The sequence below is a fragment of the Gopherus evgoodei genome, chromosome 2 (assembly GCF_007399415.2).
Source record: "Gopherus evgoodei ecotype Sinaloan lineage chromosome 2, rGopEvg1_v1.p, whole genome shotgun sequence".
Lineage (NCBI taxonomy): Eukaryota > Metazoa > Chordata > Testudines > Testudinidae > Gopherus > Gopherus evgoodei.
The window spans coordinates 212919337-212941519 of record NC_044323.1 but is presented as its reverse complement, the minus strand read 5'-3'; the positions used below and the strand labels follow the sequence as shown (position 1 = coordinate 212941519).

Below are 22183 nucleotides of genomic sequence, written 5' to 3'. Positions count from 1 at the left end.
TAGAGCAAATACTAAGATTCTGAATGCGATACCTCCCAAATCAAGGAGATTAGAAAAAAATACCAGTGTCATATTTTCTAGAGCACTAGCACTAGCTCACTGCACAATTTCCAAGTTGTTGACTCTAAAGGGTTAAATTTGTTCAGAAAAGTACCGAGCAATTGAATCTCTCTGTACCTCTTACAACTAAGCCAATAAAATAATAATCCAAAGGGCAAACTTGGCACATAGCAAAGGGAATGCAGCCCAATGCTATCCCAGCTGCTTTGGCAAGGTATCTGCTTCAATAAGGTTAATCAAAGACATGAGACATTTCAATCCTCCTGAGAGAAAAGCCTTACCTGATGCACCAAGAGTTCAGCCACTTCCACGTGATTATTGAGTGCTGCCAAATGTAAAGCAGTATAGCCGTCATCCTTCTTCTCATCCACAATCCATGGCCGTGGTAGCTTGGACAGCAGTACACGCATTGCACTGAAATAATTATAAAAAAGAGTGTTATAGGAACATGGGCAGAAACATCTGTTGGATACCAACTGGACTACAATACAGAATCACAAATATTTTATTCGCATATCAGAACTATAAACAAGACACTAAATTCAACTAGCAAATTTTAGAAGTGTATAAAAAAATATACTGAAGAGCTTTAAACATAAAAATCTCAAATTAAGCTGCTTGACTAAAAAGACAAACCCCAATAAATAGCAAGAAAATGTATTCTGTAAAACATCTGAAGAGTTATGGAGCCAGCTTAATTTTTCTTCTGAAAGATCACAGAGCAATTGCAATTACATTAAGCTAAAATACTTACTATTTTCTTTTCTAGACATACATGACATATTTGGAAAGGGGAAGGTTTATGTAATTCTATTAGAAAATATCAATATCTTCTTTCACTTAATTACAAATAAGCGCGTTTCATTGCATTATGCCACTTCAAAATCTCAGATTTTAAGACCCGACTAGGCTCATTATGACTCAGAAGAGAACAATATGGCCTCTCACTGAGAAGAATCCTAATTGCTGAGGTAAAATGGGGAATGACCCAGACAAATACAAACAATTGAAATTATAGGTTGCGCATTAATGCAATATACGTACTGTCATAATAATCAGACCAGCGGTCAAACTACGCCAATATCCTATCTTACAGTAGTCAGTACTAATGTGTGAGAATGTGGTGAAGAAGCTCGTGAGAGTTTAATGAGGTTTTGATAACATTTTCAAGTTTGTGAGAATATAGCAGTTGCCTTTTAAAAATAGTTTGTATTTGACACAATTTGTGACTAGATTCCAGGCAACTCTTCAAAGTAACCCCAACCTGTATCATACATGAATACCATTACTGGATTAACTAGCTTTTGAAACATACCAGATATGTACTTTTGAAAATATATACAGATATCACAACACATTGAACTCATAGGGCTCATACTTGAAGCTAACATTTTTTACTGCAATTATTCTAACCCTAATAATAGTATTTTAAACTAACATAACAATGTTAATTATAGTAATGTTATTCCATGACACGTGTTTTTAGTGGCAATGTATCTAGAAGTGATGACACTGAAACTGAAGCTGCATTGCTTGGGGTGGGGGTGGGGGGGGCAGACAATTCACCAGTATGGAATATCATTTGTTCTATCAAATTTCTATCCCATGTCAACCTCTTATAGAATCGTAGGACGGGAAGGGACCTTGAGGTCATCTAGTCCAGTCCCCTGCACTCATGGCAGGACTAAGTATTATCTATCTAGGCCATCCCTGAAAGGTGCTTGTCTAACCTGGCCTTAAAAATCTCCAATGATGGAGATTCCACAACCTTCCTAAGCAATTTATTCCAGTACTTAACCACCCTGACAGTTAGGAAATTTTTCCTGATATCCAACCTAAACTGTCCTTGCTGTAATTTAAACCCATTGCTTTCTTTTCCTATCCTCAGAGGTTAAGGAGAATAATTTTTATCCCTCCTCCTTGCAACAACCTGTTATGTACTTGAAAACTGTTATCATGTCCTTGTTATTATGGTTAGAACAGACATTCATGCTCCTCACATACCACCCGGTCTGCTCCACTCCACCAGATTGACATTGCATAGCTTTCCCCTCTGAACATGCAGGATTCAGCGGTAGCACAAAGTAATGCAGCCAAATATCAACACTTTTTGCTGACTCATTCTTTAAAATAAAGGTAGCGAGTAAAACTAATCTTGGTTTTGTTTTTGTTTTTTATTTTTAAACTTAGCTGCTTTGGGCTTCATCTAAAGGAAACCCCGCCCCTCTCTTATAGGAATAACCATTAATCCCTACTGATATTTGCTTACTATGTCATCACCAGACAGATGGGATTAGCAGAAGACCCAAGATCTGAGACTGGGAGCTGGATGGGGTACACATTTGCTTCTCCCTTCCTCTAGCATGGGCTAGCAAAAGGGATGTGTGTGAGAGAATCATTCCTGCCCCCCAAATAGGGTGCGGGGACTGTTCAAGAAGACCAGGTATAATTAGGGAATTATACCTGGGAATTCAGAGCAGCAGCAATGAAGCCACATAGGTTAATGAGCTCCCTCTCTCTTCTCCCTGCACGGCTATGTATGGAAGCCTGCAGTGTCAATTCCGCTTCCACTTCTCTCCTTACCCAGGCCCAGGGGATTCATCATCCTCCACCTGAAGCAAGAAATTGGGGAGGAAGGACCACTTGGATTCCTTGTAGTGACAAATCAGACATCTACACAACAGATTAACTCAAGTTGATAGAATGGAGTATGTCAATAGAACAGGTAAAACTTGCCACACTGGACAGTTTCACTGTCACTCACTCTGAACTAAAAGCAGCACTCTCCCCCTTGCAACACTGTACTGATTTAGTTCTAGGGTGGAGCAGGAATAAATTGCACCTAATCCTCTAGCTGTCTTGCTTTGGGAATGGCACCTGGAGAATTGCCCCTCTAGACACCAAAAATCATCTAACAGCTGCGGCTTCTAGAAGAAGCAGTAACTGCTAGAATCTTGTGTTCAGGCAGTCTCTGCTGATGTTGCCCCATTCCCTCCCACCTGCTGTGACTGTATGTAACTCACAGCAGACGCAGATCTTCTCCCTATAAGAGCTAAATTTGTATCTCAATTACAAGTGGTGCCAGTTAAAGACAACTTGTAGGCTGCCATGCAAAGTAGACACTGGTTGCCACACTCTGAAATTCAAATAGCTCTTTATTAACCATGCAAAACTGAGATCTAGAGTCTTCTAGATGTTGCATATAATGGACCCTTCCACAATGAACCTCCTGGCCTTTTGTATTTAAACAAACAGCACTCCTGTAAGGACTTTTAGTTGAGAGGCACAGAGGAAAGCAATGTTCAGACACTTAACCACATCACATACTCATGGATTTACTTTAGGTAGAAAAGAACAACAAACGTAAGTTTCTTGATGAAACTGGAAAAATGTTTTGTTTCCTTGGTAGGTTTACCTTCAGCTGGAGGCAGAGTTGGTTCCTTGCTTCCTCATTGTCCATATTATTTATTACACAGCAAAACAAGATAATGCTTAATAAAATACACATTTGTTTACAGGTCAATTGTAGTTTAGTTTTTATTCATGATACTTCGCAGTATACTAGTAAATGTACTGTACCTTTTTAAAAGTGACATTAAACAGACCTCACTACATTATCTCTACATAACTCTTTGTAGAGATTTTTCTGCAAAATTATGAAGGATATTGTTTAGCGAAGTGCCGATTACCAAGATTTCAGTGAAACTCAGTAAAGAAGCATATGTTAGTAAATAGCGTGCATTACCTCACAGTGCTTGTTAGTCTAAACAATTAACGAATAGCAAGTTCAAGTACAAATCAACTAGCATGCCATGCACTAATCTTCCATGTAGACCCTGCTACTGTGCATTAAAAGTTCCCTAGCACACAGTAGTACAATAGGAAACTTTTAATGTGCAGTAGCAGGATCTATATGTAGAGTTACTGTGTGGAATGCTAGTTGCTGTAGATTTATATCCCAACTTGTCATGTGCTAAATTCATGTAGGCAAGTCCATGGTGTGAGGATACCAGAAATTTTAAAATACAGGGATGGATGGATATGGATATGGATATGGATATATATATATATATATATATATTATACACACACACACACATACATATACACATATACATAGACACACAGACAGAAATTTTAAAATACAGGGATGGATATATATACACACATATACACACACACTCACACACACACACACACACAAATTCTCAGCTGCAGCCAGTTACAGATATCAGAACTTTTGCTATCTAGAAAGCAGCTTTGGGAGTGAGGAGGCAGTGAGAGGGAACGGACCTAGAGCACTGTGGATCACACCTCATCTGGACTGCAGCAATGCAATACACAGTCATGAAACCATCATGCCTAAGGAAATGCCAATTACTACAGAATGCTGCAGTCCATCTCCTCATTAACACAGGCTACCAAAAGCACATCAAACCTGTATTCTACTTTCTACGTTGACTCCACACTGAAGGAAGTACAAGGTACTCAGTGGCCTTGGCCCAGCATTATCTAAAAGCCAGACTAAAACTTCAGAAAACCATGGCTGACAACTCCTCTTCTCAGGCTCAAGGTAACTCTATAATAAGGGTAAAGTCAGTCTGTCTGGGAGACAGGTTCTCTAAGGGGCCAGTCCAAGACTGTGGAACAAACTCCCACAGGAACTAAGGATCATCACAAACCTCACTACCTTCCACTCCAAGTACTAGACACACTTCAAACAGGCCTCCTTTAACAAACATAGTAGCATGTACTCTGAATGCCGCCAACCCCCACCCCAAACTCCTCACACAATTTTTCCCAGGGACTAGATTAGACAGACAGAACATAAACCACATGTGACAGAGTAAGTCACATTGCTTAGTGAACTACCGGAAGGTGCTCAGACACTATAGTAATGAGGATACTAAAAGAACCTACAGAGAATAGAATAAAGAGCAGATAAAATCTGTACCCTGTGTAATTTATATTATTCCTGTTTAGTTCCAAATTAGAACCTGTATATGGTGTATTAAACCACTGTAGAGAAAGAGGCCTATAGGTATTTTAAACTGATTATACGCTTCTAAGGAAAAATCTGTTAAATGTGGTTCTGTGAATAATCATTTGAAAAAGTCTATCACCACAAACCATAACAGAAACTAGTTGACAATTCCTCCTCATTATAAAAGGAAAGCAATGTGAAGACTAAATGACCCACTAGAGAAACCCAGGAACTATACCTTGGCAAGAAACCCATTCCCCTTGTAGCCCCCAGATCCTGGGATTCTTATTAGGCTGCAGTCCCTGGACTGTGCCTGGGAGGCTCCTGCTTTTGTACTGACCTGTAGCTAGCAGAATACTGAAATCTGAAGTTCCACCAAAGCTATTTGCTGGGTGTATTAACTTTCCTATTATTATTATTATTATTATTATTATTATTATTTCTTCTTCACTGTCAGGGTGGTTAAGCACTGGAATAAATTGCCTAGGGAGGTTGTAGAATCTCCATCATTGGAGATATTTAGGAACAGGTTAGACAAAAACCTGTCAGGCATTGTCTAGATAATACTTAGCCTGCCATGAATGCAGGGGACTGGACTAGATGACCTCTCAAGGTTTCTTCCAGTCCTATGATTCTATTTGTCTCTTTCAATTAACCCTCAAACCTCCACACTTTTCCCCCCTCCCCAGAGCCCCCTGACTGCTGAGAAGGTCTAGTTTTTCACTACTCGATCCCTCCCTCCTGTCCATACCCCACTGGCAATAAAGAGTGAAGAAATATCATTGTTAGACCTTCTCCAGCCCAGTGCTGTTTTCTGCACCCTTTTAGACCAGTAACTGCAACACTGCTTCTGCTGCAGCACAGAGCCTTCCCCAATAGCAGCAACACGTAACTGGAGTTTTGCTAACTTAACCCAGCTGCCACTAAGCAGCAGCACAGAAACTAAAGCTATTTGAAACGACAGCAAGACAGCCTGATATTGGTATACATCCTGCAAATTACCTTTAAAACCATAAAGGTTAGGTGGTCTGTTTTTGCTGTAGAGGGTGGGGGCGTTTAACCAAAAGCTCAAGTTCTTCAAGATGTGCCCCTCTATAGGTGCTCCACTGTAGCTGTGTCTGTTTCCCCGCACTGCAGATCAGAGAATTTTAGTAGCAGTGTCTGTTCAGAGCACACATGCGCTGTCCCCCCACTGTGCTCTGCCAACTAACCGGCGTTGTGTGGGTGAATCCTCCTCAGTTCCTTCTCTGTCACAGAGTTTATGATGAGAACTCTGAAGTAGAGGGGAAGAGGGTGGGTCAAGGAGTACCCATGGGGGAAAGATATCTCGAAGAACAATAGTTACTGCACAAGGTGAGTAACAACTTCGAGTAGCATCGCTATGGGTGCTCCAACATAGGTTACTCCCAAGCAGTATCCCCCAAAGGAGGCTGGCACTTCAAAGTCAAGTCTGTTATGGATGATAATACTGCTAAGCCGAATCTAGCATCTGCAGCAGAGTCCCCCAGGAGAGCATAGTGTTCTGCAAAGTTACATGCAGATGCCCAAGTAGCTGCTCTGCAGATTTCTGGTATGGAGACCACCCTTGAACAAGGCAACCAACGAGAAAATTGATCTTACAGAGCACGCCGAGTTCGGACAGAGCTGCTAAATTGCAAATCTGGTAACAGAGTTTGATACAGTTCTAGACTCATTTAGAAAGTCTCAGAGATGAAATTGCTGTGCCATTAGACCTATCCGCAACGGAGAGGAAGAGCATAAGACATTTCCTAAAAGCCTTTATCCTATCCAAAAAGAAAGCCCAGGCTCTCCTTACATCGAGTGTATGTAGAAAGACTTCCCTACTACCCTGGTGAGGTTTGGGATAAAAGGTGAGGAGATGAATAAGTTGATTCATGTGAACTGCAGAAGTCACTTTGGGGATAAACTTCAGGTGTGGTCTGAGTGTGAATTTGTCAGGAAAGAAGACTGTAAAAGGGAGGATGCACCATCAGAGCCACTATCTCCCCATCCCTTCTTACTGAGATAATGGTGATCAGAAATGCAGTCTTCAGTGAAAGGTGAGTTAGTAAACAAGTGGCCATGGGTTCAAAGGGCAGTATGGTCAGCCCTTTTAATACTAAATTCAGGTCTCATTGTGGGGTAGGATGTCTGGGTTGAGGAAAGAGATTCACTATGCCTTTAAAGAACCTCTTTGTAGCTGGGTGCGACAAAACTGAGTATCCTTCTATTTGTTGGTGAAAAGTCGGCTATTGCAGCTTAGTGCACCTTTAGTGAAATAACAGAATCCTGATTTCTTAAGAGTCAACAAACAGTCTAAGACTATTGGTAGAGTGGCCGTATTCAGAGTAATTCTTCTGGAATGGCACCACATCTGAAATCCACTTCTGTAGGTAAGTACGACACGTAGCAGTTTTCCTGCTGTGAAATAACTTGCCTTACCTCCTCAGAGCAGGATGTTTCTATGTGGTGGAACCATGAAGGAGACAGACTTTGAGCCATAATATTTGCATGATGGGATGGAGAGTGGGTCCCTCATTCTGTGAGAGGAGGGAAGGAGTGAGTCGAAGAGTTAGGCTAAGGGTACCAAGTGTGTCTCAGACAGGTGGGAGCAATCAGTATGAAGTTTGCTCTCTCTTTATTTTCAACAGGACTCTCAGCAATAGAGGGAATGAGGAAAGGCTTAAAGAAGGCCTTTGTCCTATAAGAGAAGAGAAGAGGAGAGCATCCCCCATGGAAAGCTGGCCAATGGCTGCTCTGGACCAGTACCATTGACATTTCTTGGTCTGGTAAGTGGCAAGCAAGTCTATTATCGGTGCCCCCCATCGTCGGAATAGGTCATGGAGTATCAGAATATTTCCCATTTGTGTTATGTGGGAATTTGCAGCTGAGACTGTCCACTGTCATGTTGTGCACTCTCAGTAAGTAGGCCGCTGATATTGTAAGATTGGGGGAAATGCACCACTTTCACAGTTTTAGTGTTTCTGCACAAAGGGAGGGTGATCTGGTGTCCCCTTGACAATTTATGTAGTACATGCACAGTATATTGTCTGTGATGATCTTTGCATGTGTGCCTCTGATCAGCAGAAGGAAATGAGCACACGTATGAGCACTACTCTGAGTTCAAGGAGGCTGATGTGAAGACAAACCTCGTACTGTACTGCCTTGTACTGTGAGGTGGTTAAGATGTGTGCCCTACCTTCTGAAGGATGTCGGTGATGAGAAGTAGCGATAGGGGAGTCTGTGCAAACAGGAATCCCATGAAGACTGGGTACTTCCACCAATTCAAGGATGGTTTGATCTTGGTGGGCAGAGATAGCGGTTTGTCTAGGCTGTCTTTGTTCCATCTGTAAACTAAGCTGAACCATGACTGGAGGCATCTCCTGTGAAGACTGGCATGAGCTATCACAAATGTGTCCACAGCCACATGCCCTAGCAGCTGAAGGCAGTGTCTGGTGACACTGCTGGTTTGCACCAGACACTCTCTCTAAACCACGGAGAGACTGAAGAATCTGTGATGTGAGAGAAGTGCTCTCGCTTGGAAAGAGTCGAGATCGGCTCCTGTGAATTCTAGTCTCTATACCAGGGTTAATGTCGACTTTTCTAGTGTGATCTGTAAGACCAGACTTCTGAATAAATCCAAAGTCACTGAGCTTCAAAGGAGTGTTCTGAGGTGACCACTGTCCAGGTACATTATGATGCCCTATAGGTGGGCCACCACTACAGAGAGGATCTTGGAGAATACTCTGGGAACCGATGGAGGCCAAAGGGGAATACTCCATACTGGTAGTGATCCTGTCCTAGTGTGAATCTGCAGTATCATCTGTGACACAGTATGATTGAAATATGGAAGTAAGCAGCTTGTAGGTCAAGGACCAAGAACCAGTCTCCCTGTTCCAACACTGGAATAACTGTTGCTAAAGTAGCAAAGAATCCTGTGGCACCTTATAGACTAACAGACGTTTTGGAGCATGAGCTTTCGTGGGTGAATACCCACTTCCTCAGATGCATGTTGCTAAAGTAGCCATCTTGAACTTCTGAGCCTTGACAAATTTGTTGACTGCCCTGAAGTCTAGTATGGGTCTCTAATCTCCCTGTTTCTTGGTTATCAGGAAGTAACGAGAGTAAAAACCTTTGTCTCTTAGATGTTAAGGTACTGGTTCTATGGCTCATATGCTGAGGAGATGGTCTATCTCTTGTCATAACAGGCTCTATTGAGAAGGGTCCCTGAAGAGGGATGGGGAAGGATGATGAAGAGAATGGAGTACCCCATTGTGTATAATCTCTAGCATCCATTTGTCAGAAGTTACCCATTTCCAGAAGCTGTGGAACGGAGCAAGATGTCACCCATAGAGATGGAAAGGTTGGCCAGCGTTAGATGGCATTGAAGGGAGTAGTCTCACGACACCTAGACCCACCTGTCAAAACTGACATTTTGAGGTGGATGGCTGGAAAGAAGTAGGCTGAGGGTCCAAAGGTTTCCGTTTGGGGAACCTAGACTACTTCTTTTGAGGCTCATAAGAATGTTGGGCTGAATACTGTGATGAACAGGGTCTGAATGAAGGCCAAGGACTATATTTTCTCTTCTGCCCAAGTGTGTAAATTCCAAATGACCAAAGAGTAGCCCTGGTGGCTTTCAGTGTGGGGAGGGAAGGATCCATTTCGTCTGCAAACAATTTTGTGCTTTCGAAGGGATATTCAAAAGGGAATTTTGTGCCTGTGGTTGTTTGAACTTCCTTAGGAAAGCCTAATAAGAGAAACCAAGAGACTTGTCTCATCATGATGGCAGTGGACATGGAACGTACTGTCGTGTCAGGTAAGTTGAGTGCTGACTGGAGTGCCATCTTAGTCACTAGATGACCTTTGGTAATAGCAGCCTTGAATTGGTCCTTGTGAGAATCTGGGAGCTGCTCAGCAAAGGAATTGAGTTTTGAATAATTGATATAATCATATTCTGCCATTAAGGCCTGATAGTTTGCAATACGGAACTGTATGGTGGCTGATGAAGTAAGCCTTTCTCCCAAAGAGATAGAGGCACTTCCAATCCCTATAATACGGAGTGGATTTCACGTGGTGTTGTCAACCTCTAAAGTTCACTGCATCCACAATGACTGAATTAGGGAGATGGTGGGAGAAGAGAAATTCCGTGTCTTTTGCTGTTATGTAATATTTCTTATCAGCCCACTTACATGTTGGTGGGACCGATGCAGGAGTCTGCCATATAATTTTTGCAGGGTCTAAGAGAGCCACGTTAATAGGAAGGGCTACTCTGGATGAGGGACAGGAGTGTAAAATGTCCAGTAACTTATGGTGTGACTCTGTCACCTCCTTTAGTCGTAATGCATCTGCCCCCTTTTGAGCCAGCTCCCGAAAAAGTTTGAAGTCATCTGCCAATGACGGTGGAGGGGGCATCACTGTTTTATCTGGTGATGAAGATGAGATGTTAGTCCAGGGGAGGAAGGGCAACCTCTTCCTCAATATCTGCCTCTTGTACCTCCCTCATTTGTTCAGGAGGCACAGATGCTCTAGCTGTGGTGACCAAAGGAGGAAGCCTCACTGGCTCCTGATAAGCCATGCTACAGCTTCGAAAGGCATGAGGCCTATATGCCTGCCAAGGGTCCCAGTAAGGCCACTGTGATGGTGGGAAAGGCCCTGGTACTTGGTACCATCGCTGCCCATATGAGGGAAGTTGAGGGTCAGAAGGACGGTACAGTTGAGGTCCCTACCGGTAATCAGTACCATAAGGTGCATGAGAGGAGCGACGGGAGATTATGTCCTCCTGCTCGCTGTCTGACTTCCCACTAGAGAATGAGGATGGCATGGCACAATGCCGATGGAGAAACTGGAGCTCAAGACAGACTCGGTACCAGAGACCCAGGACCGAGTAGAGGCAAGTCTAGTGTGTCAAACACAGAAAGGTCTCTCAAGTACCAGAAGTTTGGCGACCTTGTAGGCATTGGCACCAGTAGTGGTTGACAGTGCTGGGATGTCTGAACGGTGCTGGGATGTCTGAATCGATGGAGCTGGAGATGTGGTCCTGGCCTAACAGTCCAACAATGATTAATACAGTAACTCCTCACTTAACGTCATCCCGGTTAATGTTGCTGATCTGTTAGAGAACATGCTCGTTTAAAGTTGCGCAATGTTCCCTTATAACGTCATTTGGCCATCTGTTTTGTCCATTACTTGCAGGGTTCTCTGGAAGAGCAGCCCACCCTCATGGGGGTTTGGAACCAGAGTGGGCTGGCAGCCCCCCTATCAGCTCCCCTAAATTCGCTGTAAGTAGGTGTGAGGCTGGGCAGGCACTATCCATTGCCGGACAGTTCAGGTGTCCCTCTCCTAACTGCAGCATGCTGCTCCCGCCCTCTACCTTGGAGCTGCTCCCAGGAGCCTCCTGTTTGTCGTGCGGAGGGGAGAGGGACGGGGTGCTGTCAGGATGTCCCTCTCCCCCACTGCTGTACCCCATCTCCACAGAGCTGGGGGAAGGGGAGGTGACAACATGACTGGGCTCAGGATGGAGGGAGCGTGCTGGAAGCTGCTGTTGTGTCTGAACATGCTGATCTACTTAAAAGGGCAGTGCAATTAAAGGGGCAACACATCTCTGTCACACACACACGGTGTGCTTTTTTCTGTCTCTCTCTCTCTCTCACACACACACACACACACACTCAGGCACTTTGAAGAGTTGGCGCCTATGCAGCCGTGCATATGCTGTCCAGAGGAAGGATAAGTGCACTCCAGCAGGATAGCATGGGTTCATCATCACGTTTAGTTTCCACAGGGAAGTGTTTGCAGCCACTGTCGTGCATCTATTTGTTTCCTCCCTCCTGCCTCAGTCCATGCTGCCTTGTAGAGTGTGACGCTACATTAACAACATGTTAACCCTTGAAGGCTGAGCTAAGTGCTAGTTCATCATTTAGCAGCAAGGCATTCCTGGGAAAATATCCCATCCTCTGACTGCACCACCTCAACCAAGCTTCACAATCATCATTGCTGTGTACAGTATTAAATTAGTGCCTTGCATGGTATCAAGTATCAGGGGGTAGCCATGTTAGTCTGTATCCACAAAAATAAGGAGTCCAGTAGCACCTTGAAGATTAACAGATTTATTTGGGCATAAGCTTTCTGCATCTGAAGAAGTGAGGTTTTTTACCCATGAAAGCTTACACCCAAATAAATCTGTTAGTCTTTAAGGTGCCACCGCACTCTTTGTTGTTATAGAATTAAATTGTTTGTTTAAAACTGTTTTAAAAACTTATATTGCATATGTATATATTATCTTTTTCCCTGGAACCCAACTCTCCTATTTACATTAATTCTTATGGGGAAATAGAGTTCGCTTAACATTTCGCTTAAAGTATCATTTTTCAGGAACATAACTACAACATTAAGAGAGGAGTTACTGTATACTGAAGAGGTACCAATGCCGTTCTCTATACCGAATTAGCCTTCCCGGGCAGAATCTCTACTTCCTCTTGTCGGTACCAACGTTACTCTGTCTGTGCCCATCAGGCAGCCCAGCGTGTTCTGTTAGGACTTTTCTGTGCGAGCTCTGGGTACAGCAAGCTCAGTGGCCATTAGTACCAATGATACCCATCTTTTTTGGCTTGATCGGGGCTCACTGTGAGGACTCATGGCTCTTAGAAGCCTTGTGGTGGCTCATGGTTGTCTTCTTAGGGCATGTCTTCACTGGCAATGTTAAAACACTGCCGTGGCTTGTGTAGTTGCAGTACAGTGCTGGAAGAGCACTTTAAAAAAAACCTACCTCCATGAGGGGTATAGCTCCCAGTGCTGGTGCGCTGAAACTTGCAGCGCTCAGGGGCGTGTTTTTTCCCAGCCCTAAGCAAGAAAGTTGCAGCACTGTAAAGTGTCAGTGTAGACAAGCCTTAGGCTAACCTTGCTTAGGGCTTGGCTACACTTGCGAGTTAGAGCGCATTAAAGCAGCCCCAGGCGCCCTAACTCATTACCCATCCACACTGACAAGGCACATAGAGCACTCTGACTCCAGGGCTAGAGCGCTCCTGGTACTCTACCTTGGTGAGAAGATTAACATTTGGTGCGCACTGGCTGAAACGCCCGGGCATCAGTGTGAATGAGATGTTGCATTACTGCGCCTTGATCAGCCTCCGGATACGTCCCATAAGCCCCGTAAGTCAAATGGCCACTCTTGTCATTGTTTTGGAATCACTGCAGGCATGCCGACATGCCCTCTGAAAGCTCTGTTTCTGACAGCCGGCATGCTTATCTGCTCTGAGACAAACAACCACTACTGTGGAATGCTGTGGGGGGGCGGGGGAGAGAGGTGTCAGTTGCTGTCTGAACTTACAAGACAGCATGCTGACATGCTCTCAGCCCCCCTCAAAACCCACTCTCCCCCTCCATACACACAACACACTCCCTGTCACACTCCACTCCACCCCCTTCATTTGAAAAGTACGTTGAAGCCACTTGCATGCTGGGAAAGCTACCACAATGCAATGCTCTCTGTGGCCACTGCAAGAGCAGCTAATGTGGCCATGCCACTGCGCTTGCAGCTGTCAGTGTGGACAGATTGCAGCACTTTCCCTACTGCGCTCTACGAAGTGCTCTACATCTGCAAGTGTAGCCATGCCCTTAGACGTAGAAGGCTGTGGTGAGGATTCCCGCCATCCTGAGTCTTGGCGCAGTTCTGAAGGCAGTTAAAAAGCCACTTCTAATAGAACAGAAGACAGTTTAAATTCAAGATTTTTAAGGATAAAAGAAAGGTAACGTAAAGGAAACTAAATAATAGTTAAAAAAAGGAGAATGATTAGCAAGTCTTTTGAAAGTTAACAATCTGCTAACAGACAGCTAAAGCTCTGTCTCTAGCCAGGGGCGGTTGAGAAGGAATTGAGGAGGATTGGCTCTTGCAACACTCACTAGCTTTGCAGCAGAGCACAACGGGGGAAAGTGCATGTCCGGGAAGAACAGATGCTGCTTACAAAATTCTCCAGTTAGCAGCACAGGGGCGCCAATACACCTACAGTGAAGCACCCACAGGGACACTACTCGAAGAATGTATGTTTCCTATAGCATTTAACTACCTATTTAATGTCCACTTAAGTGGAGGTGTCTATATACATGAGAAATTTTAGTTGTTAAAATTACACTTAAAGACTTTAATAGATTACATTTTTCAGTCTGTCAATTTATGAGATATCAATTGTTGTGGGAACTCTGGATTTGAGGGATGTGCCATTTTATTTATTCATGTATAGATATAGTACAGTTTTAAAAGAATACAAAATTAAAATAGGAATGTAGTGTGATACTCAACCATCTATTGTGGGGACTATTTCTTTTGGCTAGGTGAAACCTGGGTTTCATGTCAAAGATACACATAATCCAGTGTTTTTGTAGCCGTGTTAGTCCCAGAATATTTGAGAAACTAGGAGAAGTAAAAGACAAGGTGGGTGAGGCCTGAAGAAGAGTCCTATGTAAGCTCAAAGGCTTGCCTCTCTCACCAATAGAAGTTGGTCCAATACAAGATATTACCTCATCCACCTTGTATTTAAAAGATATGCACAGCTAAAAAAATAAGCAAAAAGCAGAAATAAATTGATGAGCTTCCTCTCCTGCTAAACACATACTAAGAGAAGCCCAAGTAACTGCTATGTTAGTCTGGTCCAGATACTGGTACTAGTTACTAGCTCACTGCTGAGCATGCTTTTCAGTTTGGATGGACAATTGGCCCCACAAATACTATTCTAAAGAACTCTAATTTTTCCTCAATGTTCAGCTACACTCTAGTTCTAATTTTAACTGTTACACTAGTTAAACTACCAAAATAGAGATACTGAAAGAAAACGGGGGTTTTCACAAAATCAAGTTTTTCACAAAAATTAAAAATAAATGTCTCCACAGATTTTCAATTTTCAGGTTTTTGATGAAAGATTAACTTTTTTTGCTAGGAAGAAAACATTTTCTGATCAACTCTATAAGAGACTTATCTGATTTCCTGAGCTGTGGCAAATAGATACCTCTGGAAGTAGATTTTTAATATGGGAATGTTAGTGTTCAGTATTCAAGTCATAAGCTTATTTTCACAAATAGGAAGCAATGAAGGGCTTCCTATCTCCTTGTGGCTCATTCACTTTTAGGGAGCAGAAAAATGAAGGACTGCTGCAAACATATCCAGATAGGCAATCACAGTTGGAGCATCAAATACAAACAGTTTGATCAGGCAAGAAGTTATTTTTTAATTTATGCTCCATACCTCACAAACCACACAAGCACCACCAGCTGCCAATTCTGAACTCAGGCTGTTTGGATCCCTTCCCCTCCTCTTGTCAATCAGCTCAACACACCATCTCCTTGCACAAAAGTGGCCAGTAAGGAATGTTGCAGGGATTTTTTTTCTCTCCATTTCTGAGTTCTCAGAACACCTATTTTTTTCAGTTAGAATTAACTGCCACATTCATTTCAAGGGCAATGAAAAGACAGTGTTCTTAGATTACTTGTAGAAAGTGATTTGTACATGAAAAATTCAACTTCAAGCAGGGAATTATATTTATAAGAGCGATTCTGTATGAGAAAGCCTGGCTGAGGTGCAGACAGGAGCAAATATTGGGACATAACAATGGACAAACACACATATCAATCTTTCCTTCACATTATATTTAACAGTAGTTTCACAATTATTTAGTTTAAGAAAAAACTAAATCAGTTAAAATTTTTAGCTAATCTCTAAGTCAGGGATCAGCAACCTTTCAGAAGTGGTGTGCTGAATCTTCATTTATTCACTCTAATTTAAGGTTTCGCGTGCCGGTAATATGTTAACATTTTTAGAAGGTCTCTTTCTATAAGTCTATAATATATAACTAAACTACTGTTGTATGTAAAGTAAATAAGGCTTTTAAAATGTTTAAGAAGCTTCATTTAAAATTAAATTAAAATGCAGAGCCCCCCACACCAGTGACCAGGACCCAGGCAACGTGAGTGCCACTGCAAATCAGCTCGCGTGCCACCTTTGGCACCCGTGCCATAGGTTGCCTACCCTTGCTCTAAGTGAATTAAGGAAAAATCCAATTATTCAAATATTGTGGGTGGGCACTGAAGAATTCCAAAATCTGAAAATTCCAAGTTAGTTCTTTTTGAGAATGCACTCCGCCCATAAATGAAATCAACTGTCACTTCACAAAGACCCTGACTATTGAGTAATGAGCAGCTCTGAATGTTTCAGAAGGGATTCTATTCCAGCCCTTTTTGTCCGTAGGAGTACCAAATGTAAGGTGTATTATTTGAGAGATTCAAGGGTGGGTGGATGAAAGCAGAAAAAAATTAAGGGGTACATTCTTAAACTTTAACAGGGGCACTGAGGAACCCTCAATACACCACTTTGGGAAAAGCAGGTGAAAACTTTGGAATAAAGTTATTATGCCTACAAGAAGTGAATAATACATACATTTTACATTTATTTTATTCATATAGAAAAGATTTTTATACACACCATGCTGTGCACTAGCTGTTAAGTAACAATCTTATTGTTGTTACTCCTGTCACTTCTCCTTCAGTCCATCCCTACTATTATGTTGCCCCAAACTTCCAAAGTATCATATCTGAAGTTAGATTGTAAGCTCCTTGGGGAATGGACTATGTCTTACTATCTTGTGAACTGCCTAACACACTTGTGTGCTGTAAAATACATACTGAATAGGTTTCTATTGTGTAATGAAAATTATAGCATCCAAGGTTTATGATTAATAGCAGGCAAGCTACTTCTACTTTGCTGCTCTTAGTGAACAACTTGCAGGTGGAGGACTGTACCTGGTGGATGCCATCCCTGAAGGGAAAGGTTGGAGGATAGCATCTCAGGATTTCTTTCGGCCAGTACTAAGCAGTTGGGTCAGAGGAAGAAGTTAAGAAGGATGTATGACAAAACTCCTTGAATCTTGCTAATATTTCAGCCAAAAATGGCAAATTCTATAGGATTTCCAGTGGTTTCCTTTCCTAATTACCTTGTCCCGTAAGTCCCTGCTCTGGTTTCATAATGCAACAGTCTTTCCTTTATTATCATACTGCTTTAGCTTGTAGGACTTTATACAGCTCCTACCAAAATTCTAACAAGTAGATGATCAGCATTCAGAACAGTATTAACTTGGACAGCCCTGTGTTACACTAGAAGGCAAAGTAATTTTGATGAACAAATGTTACTTTCCTTTTATGCAACATTTGTTTCAGCATTCAATTTTCAAAGTCCTAATGAAAACAGACAACTTATTACTGTATTTACCAGGAACATAATCCTGATGTATATAAAACCTTGCTTTCATCTCTCACGCTTGCAAAACATGCACAGTATTGCCCTAAATACTGTTTTATAGAGCAATAAATTAAGCAATAACCATAAACAAAGTTAGCTTGTGTAGGTTATACTGCTCATCTAAAATTTGTGAAGATTCTAGATAAGATTTTTCAATGCTTTAAGATACTAAATTCATGCCACCCTCCCTAAACTAAAATTGCATTTAAAGATTATTACAGTATTAATATAAATTAAGAACATAAGACCTGCCATACTGGGTCAAACCACAGCCCATCTTGCCCAGTATCCTGTTTTTGACAGCAGCCAGTACCAGAGCTTCAAGGGGAGTGTAGAGAACAGGCCAATAATGGAGTGATCCACCCTATTTCCACTCCAAACTTCTGGTAATCAGACATTGAGGGTCACCCCAACTATGTGGTTGCATTCCTGACCATCTTGACTAAAAACCATTGATGAACCCATTCTTCATGAATGTATGCAGTGCGGTTGTAGCTATGTTAGTCCCAGGATATGAGACACACAAAATGGGTGAGGTAATATATTTTATTGGACCAACTTCTACTTGTAAGAGAGACAAGCTGTCAAGCTACAAAGAGTTTCATGTGATTAGTTGTGCCTTGTGTGAAAAAGTACTTCCTTTTGTTTGTATTAAACTTGCTGTCTACTAATTTCATTGGGTGATCCCTATTTTTTTTTATTTTCTCTTTCATACTTCTCTACTCACTTTTTCTCACCATTCATGATTTTATAGATCTATATCCAGGATTGGCAACCTTTGGCACACAGCTGGCCAGGGTAAGCACCCTGGCGGGCCAGGCCAGTTTGTTTACCTGCCGTGTCCGCAGGTTCGGCTGATTGCGGCTCCCACTGGCTGCGGTTTGCCGCTCCAGGCCAATGGGGGTGGTGGGAAGCTGCAGCCAGCACATCCCTCAGCCCACGCCACTTCCCTCAGCCCCCATTGGCCTGGAGTGGCGAACCACGGGCAGTGGGAGCCGCGATCAGCCGAACCTGCAGACGCGGCAGGTAAACAAACTGGCCAGGCCTGTCAGGGTGCTTACCCTGGTGAGCCGCGTGCCCAAGGTTGCCGATCCCTGATCTAGATCATATTACTCTGTCCCCAGCTGTTTCTTTTCTAAACTGAACAGTCCTATTCTTTTTAGTCTGTCCTCATATGGAAGCCGTTCTATACTCTTGATTATCTTTATCACTCTTAACCTTTTCCAGATCCACTATATCTTTTCTGAGAAGGGGTGACCAAAACTAGACACAATATTCAAGGCATGGATGCACCGCAGATTTATATAGTGGCATCAATAGTTTGTATTATTTTCTATCCCTTTCCTAATACCTCCTAACATACTGTTAGCCTTTTTTACCCCTTTTGGACATTTAGTGGACATTTTCAGAGAACTATCCATAGTGTACAAGAGGATGTTTTTTCTACACCTCTGGGCAGCAAAGGTTTTGACAACGTGTTAGTGTAGGCATGGCCTTAGTCATTTTTCCAATTTAACCTAGTGTTATATACTAGAACTGGTTGATATTTTCTGAATTTTGGATTAAAATTCAAATGTCCAATTAAGTTTCACTGAGAGATTTTGATTTTGGAGAGAGTGAGAAAACTACAGTTTACTTTTCAGAAGGGTAAGAACCTCATGAGAACAAAAGGGAAAAGTGGGGGGGGAGAGGGTTGTGAGGGGGTCCTCCTCCCTCAATATTTGCCATTTACCAGTGCATTTTATGTGGGCCCAGCTTTGGACCCTACTCCCCACCTGTTTAGTATGGCTCTAACAATTTCAACATATTACACTTTCTGCAATATCAATCAGCAGATAAATATTGCTTAAACGTAGTTTTTATCTATAGACTTTTTGGTGGTGTTCATCAACTGTATATGAGCATGTCACAAACAGTAATGAATTTATTATTCACAGACTCTGAGGTAAGGAAGTATCCCCACTTTATAGATGGAAAACTAAGGCAGAGAGATTAAGTGCTTACCCAGTGTCACACAAGAAGTCTGTGACAGAGTGTGCATACCCTGCACTGGGCCGGAAGGGATTAACCTCACACTATGGGTGGAGGAAGGGCCCCTCAGACTGTACTGGCATGCTTCAAATGCTGTGCTAGTATAAAAGGGAGTGGCCTGGCTCAGTCTGGTCTGACCATTGGAGAAGAAGGACTATTGGTTGAGGCTTCAGCTGAGGAGCTGTCACAGCCCTTCTCTGCTGGAGCTGGAGATCTGCAGCCATTGGAGTCCCAGGGAATTAACTCAGCCGAAGTGTCCAGAGACTCCACTGTCCCATGGACTGCAGCTTCAGGAAGCGCAGTAGGAAGTGATCCAGGAAGGCTGAGCGAGTGGTATCTTGTACCTGTGCAAGGTCAGCATGTTTCGGTGGGATTCCCTGCTGACTCAGTGGTGGACTATTCCACTACTGTTAGGGCCCTGGGCCGGGACACAGTGGAGTCGGGTGGGCCCAGGCCGCCACTCTCCTGGTGATGGCCCCCCAGGTACTGGCCATTAGGCCACACTATCCTGTGTCGGACGGCTGCCATATTGACTCTGGCCACTAAGCCACACTGCCCTGAACACAAGGGCTGCGGTATTGACTCTAGCCACTAGGCCACACTGCTCTATGCCCAAGGGCTGCTGCTTAGACCCTGATCCATGAATCTCATTGTGGCAAGTCCCAAGATAGTCTGGTAGGCTGTAGCCACAGTATCAGCACACACCCTGCCCACCCCGACAAGGGACAGGGCATGCATATACCACCACAAAATCTGAATGACATTGGAAGAGACCCAAGATCTCTTGATTCAAAGGCCATGGCTACACTCACTTTACAGTGCTGCAACTTTCGCGCCCAGGGGTGTGAAAAAATACCCCCCTGAGCGCTGCAAGATACAGTGCTGTAAAGCGTCAGTGTAATCAAGGCGGCAGCGCTGGGAGCACAGCTCCCAGCGCTGCACGCTACACCCGTAAGGGATGTGGTTTACATGCAGCGCTGGGAGAGCTCTCTCCCAGCCTGCCGCTCTGACTACACTCACACTTCAAAGCGCTGCTGCGGCAGTGCTCCCGCAGCGCTGCCGGGGCAGCGCTTTGAAATTCCAAATGTAGCCATACCCAAAATCACATACTTTACCAACGACATCCTTCCTCTCTGGTTAAGGTTCTAAAATAAGACTGAGAATAGGAGAATATTCTCTTTCAGCAATGACAAAACAGCCCAATAATTTAATTACATTTTGAGGTCTATCATTAAGGAAAAGGACTAAAGACTTGTATGAAAGAAAGATTAGGACTCCAATCAGTCATTTTACACTCCATATTAAACTTGCCAGAATGATGAGTCACAGCAATTTTCCTATTTAAAAAGGTTAATAACTTTTCAAGTTTGACTAATCAAGTAACCATTGATGATATTCACTGGATCTCAGCTAGCTGAAAACTAAAATCTAGGTTCTCTTTTTCAGTTCTTTGAAAGTTTTTTTAAAAACATTAGGATACACTTGTTTATGGTGTTATCTTTCAAGAACCCCTTGTACAATTTAGCTCAAATTTGATAGAAATATACATTCGCCCTAGGCCTAATCCACTAATTTTAAGGCCACTGTGTCATGTGGATTTTGAAACAAGTGAGGGGAAAGCCACTGAATTTATAATGAAAAGCTCAGATGAAGCCTCGGCTACTGAATAGGATGTTGCTGCACAATGTGATTAATTCAAGTTACACTCAAAGGAGCAAAAAAAGGGGAGAGCCTCAGAAAATACTGGTCTCTTCCAGTCAATCTTTTGCATTTCAACCCTTCTATCCTGAAAATACTGTAACTCAATGTATTAAAAGCAACACTTGCTTATGTCAGGATGGGGTAATGATGCAGTGATTTCTTATATTTATGGGGCTTATATTTAATCCTAAACATTGAACTGTTTGGTTATATTTGGCATTTACTCTTTTCTCTCTGCAGGCAAAAATATTTATGATGCACCTGAGTGCATATAACTGTTTCCCAAAGAACCACAAAGCATATTCTTCCAAAGGGATTTTTGTCTAGAAAGACACAGGAAGTCTTAACTGAGTTATTTTGGTTTTACTTACTACTGTCTGTGGTACTTAAGTGAAGATGATCAGCAGTTACTCCTAGCTACTCTCTTCTGAAGCAAATAACTGTCCTATATTAAAATTCAAAATTTAGTTTTGAAAGTATAGCTACTGTATTTGTTAGAAGACAGTTTACATGAATGGAAATGAAATCTGCAGAATGAATATTTTTACAATTTCTTCACCAGGAAACATTTTAAATTTTTCTAAAATACTGGCACTCTGCTTGTTAGTAGTTTTTAAAAAAGCAAATATATGCAGATAGTATTATAAAGACACTACATAATGATCATTTGTTTGTTAATAAAGCACAAATGTTTTCCATTTGCCAAATCGTTTCTGATTTTGCGTAGAACAGGCAAACAGCACAAAACTTATCGGTTAAATAAAATGTAAGTTTTCAAAAAAAAACCTTAAAACTAGTTATATAATTAAACTACAGGCCACTTAGTCCTGAGGCTAAAAAGCCTATTCTTCTTCACAGCACTTTTCACTGATCAAGAAATCAGGTTACACAATCTGTTGTGGCAGCAGAAGGATATTTATTGTTTCATATCTGCCTAAAGACCCTATCTTGCTACTACCAAAGCTTTTTCTTTTTCTTTTTCTTTTTTTTTTTAAAACTCCACAGCGTTTCTAAGTATGGTGACAGCCGCATTAGACTTTACTAGTAGCAATGCAAGCTCAGTGAAAATCTGGGAAATATCAGTGGCAACATGAGAGACGGCTTTATTTGGCAGTGCTAAAAAAATA

The 22183-nt window shown here is 42.4% G+C and overlaps 1 protein-coding gene across 3 annotated transcripts in view; it reads right to left on the bottom strand.

The window, feature by feature from the left end:
• MIB1 (mindbomb E3 ubiquitin protein ligase 1) overlaps positions 1 to 22183 on the bottom strand; it is a 116762-nt gene that overhangs the window by 32715 nt on the left and 61864 nt on the right. For all 3 annotated transcript variants that reach the window (XM_030552902.1, XM_030552900.1, XM_030552901.1), the window contains one exon: positions 342 to 474. In XM_030552902.1, the coding sequence (XP_030408762.1) occupies positions 342 to 474 (133 nt within the window). The remainder of the gene's footprint in view (positions 1 to 341; positions 475 to 22183) is intronic.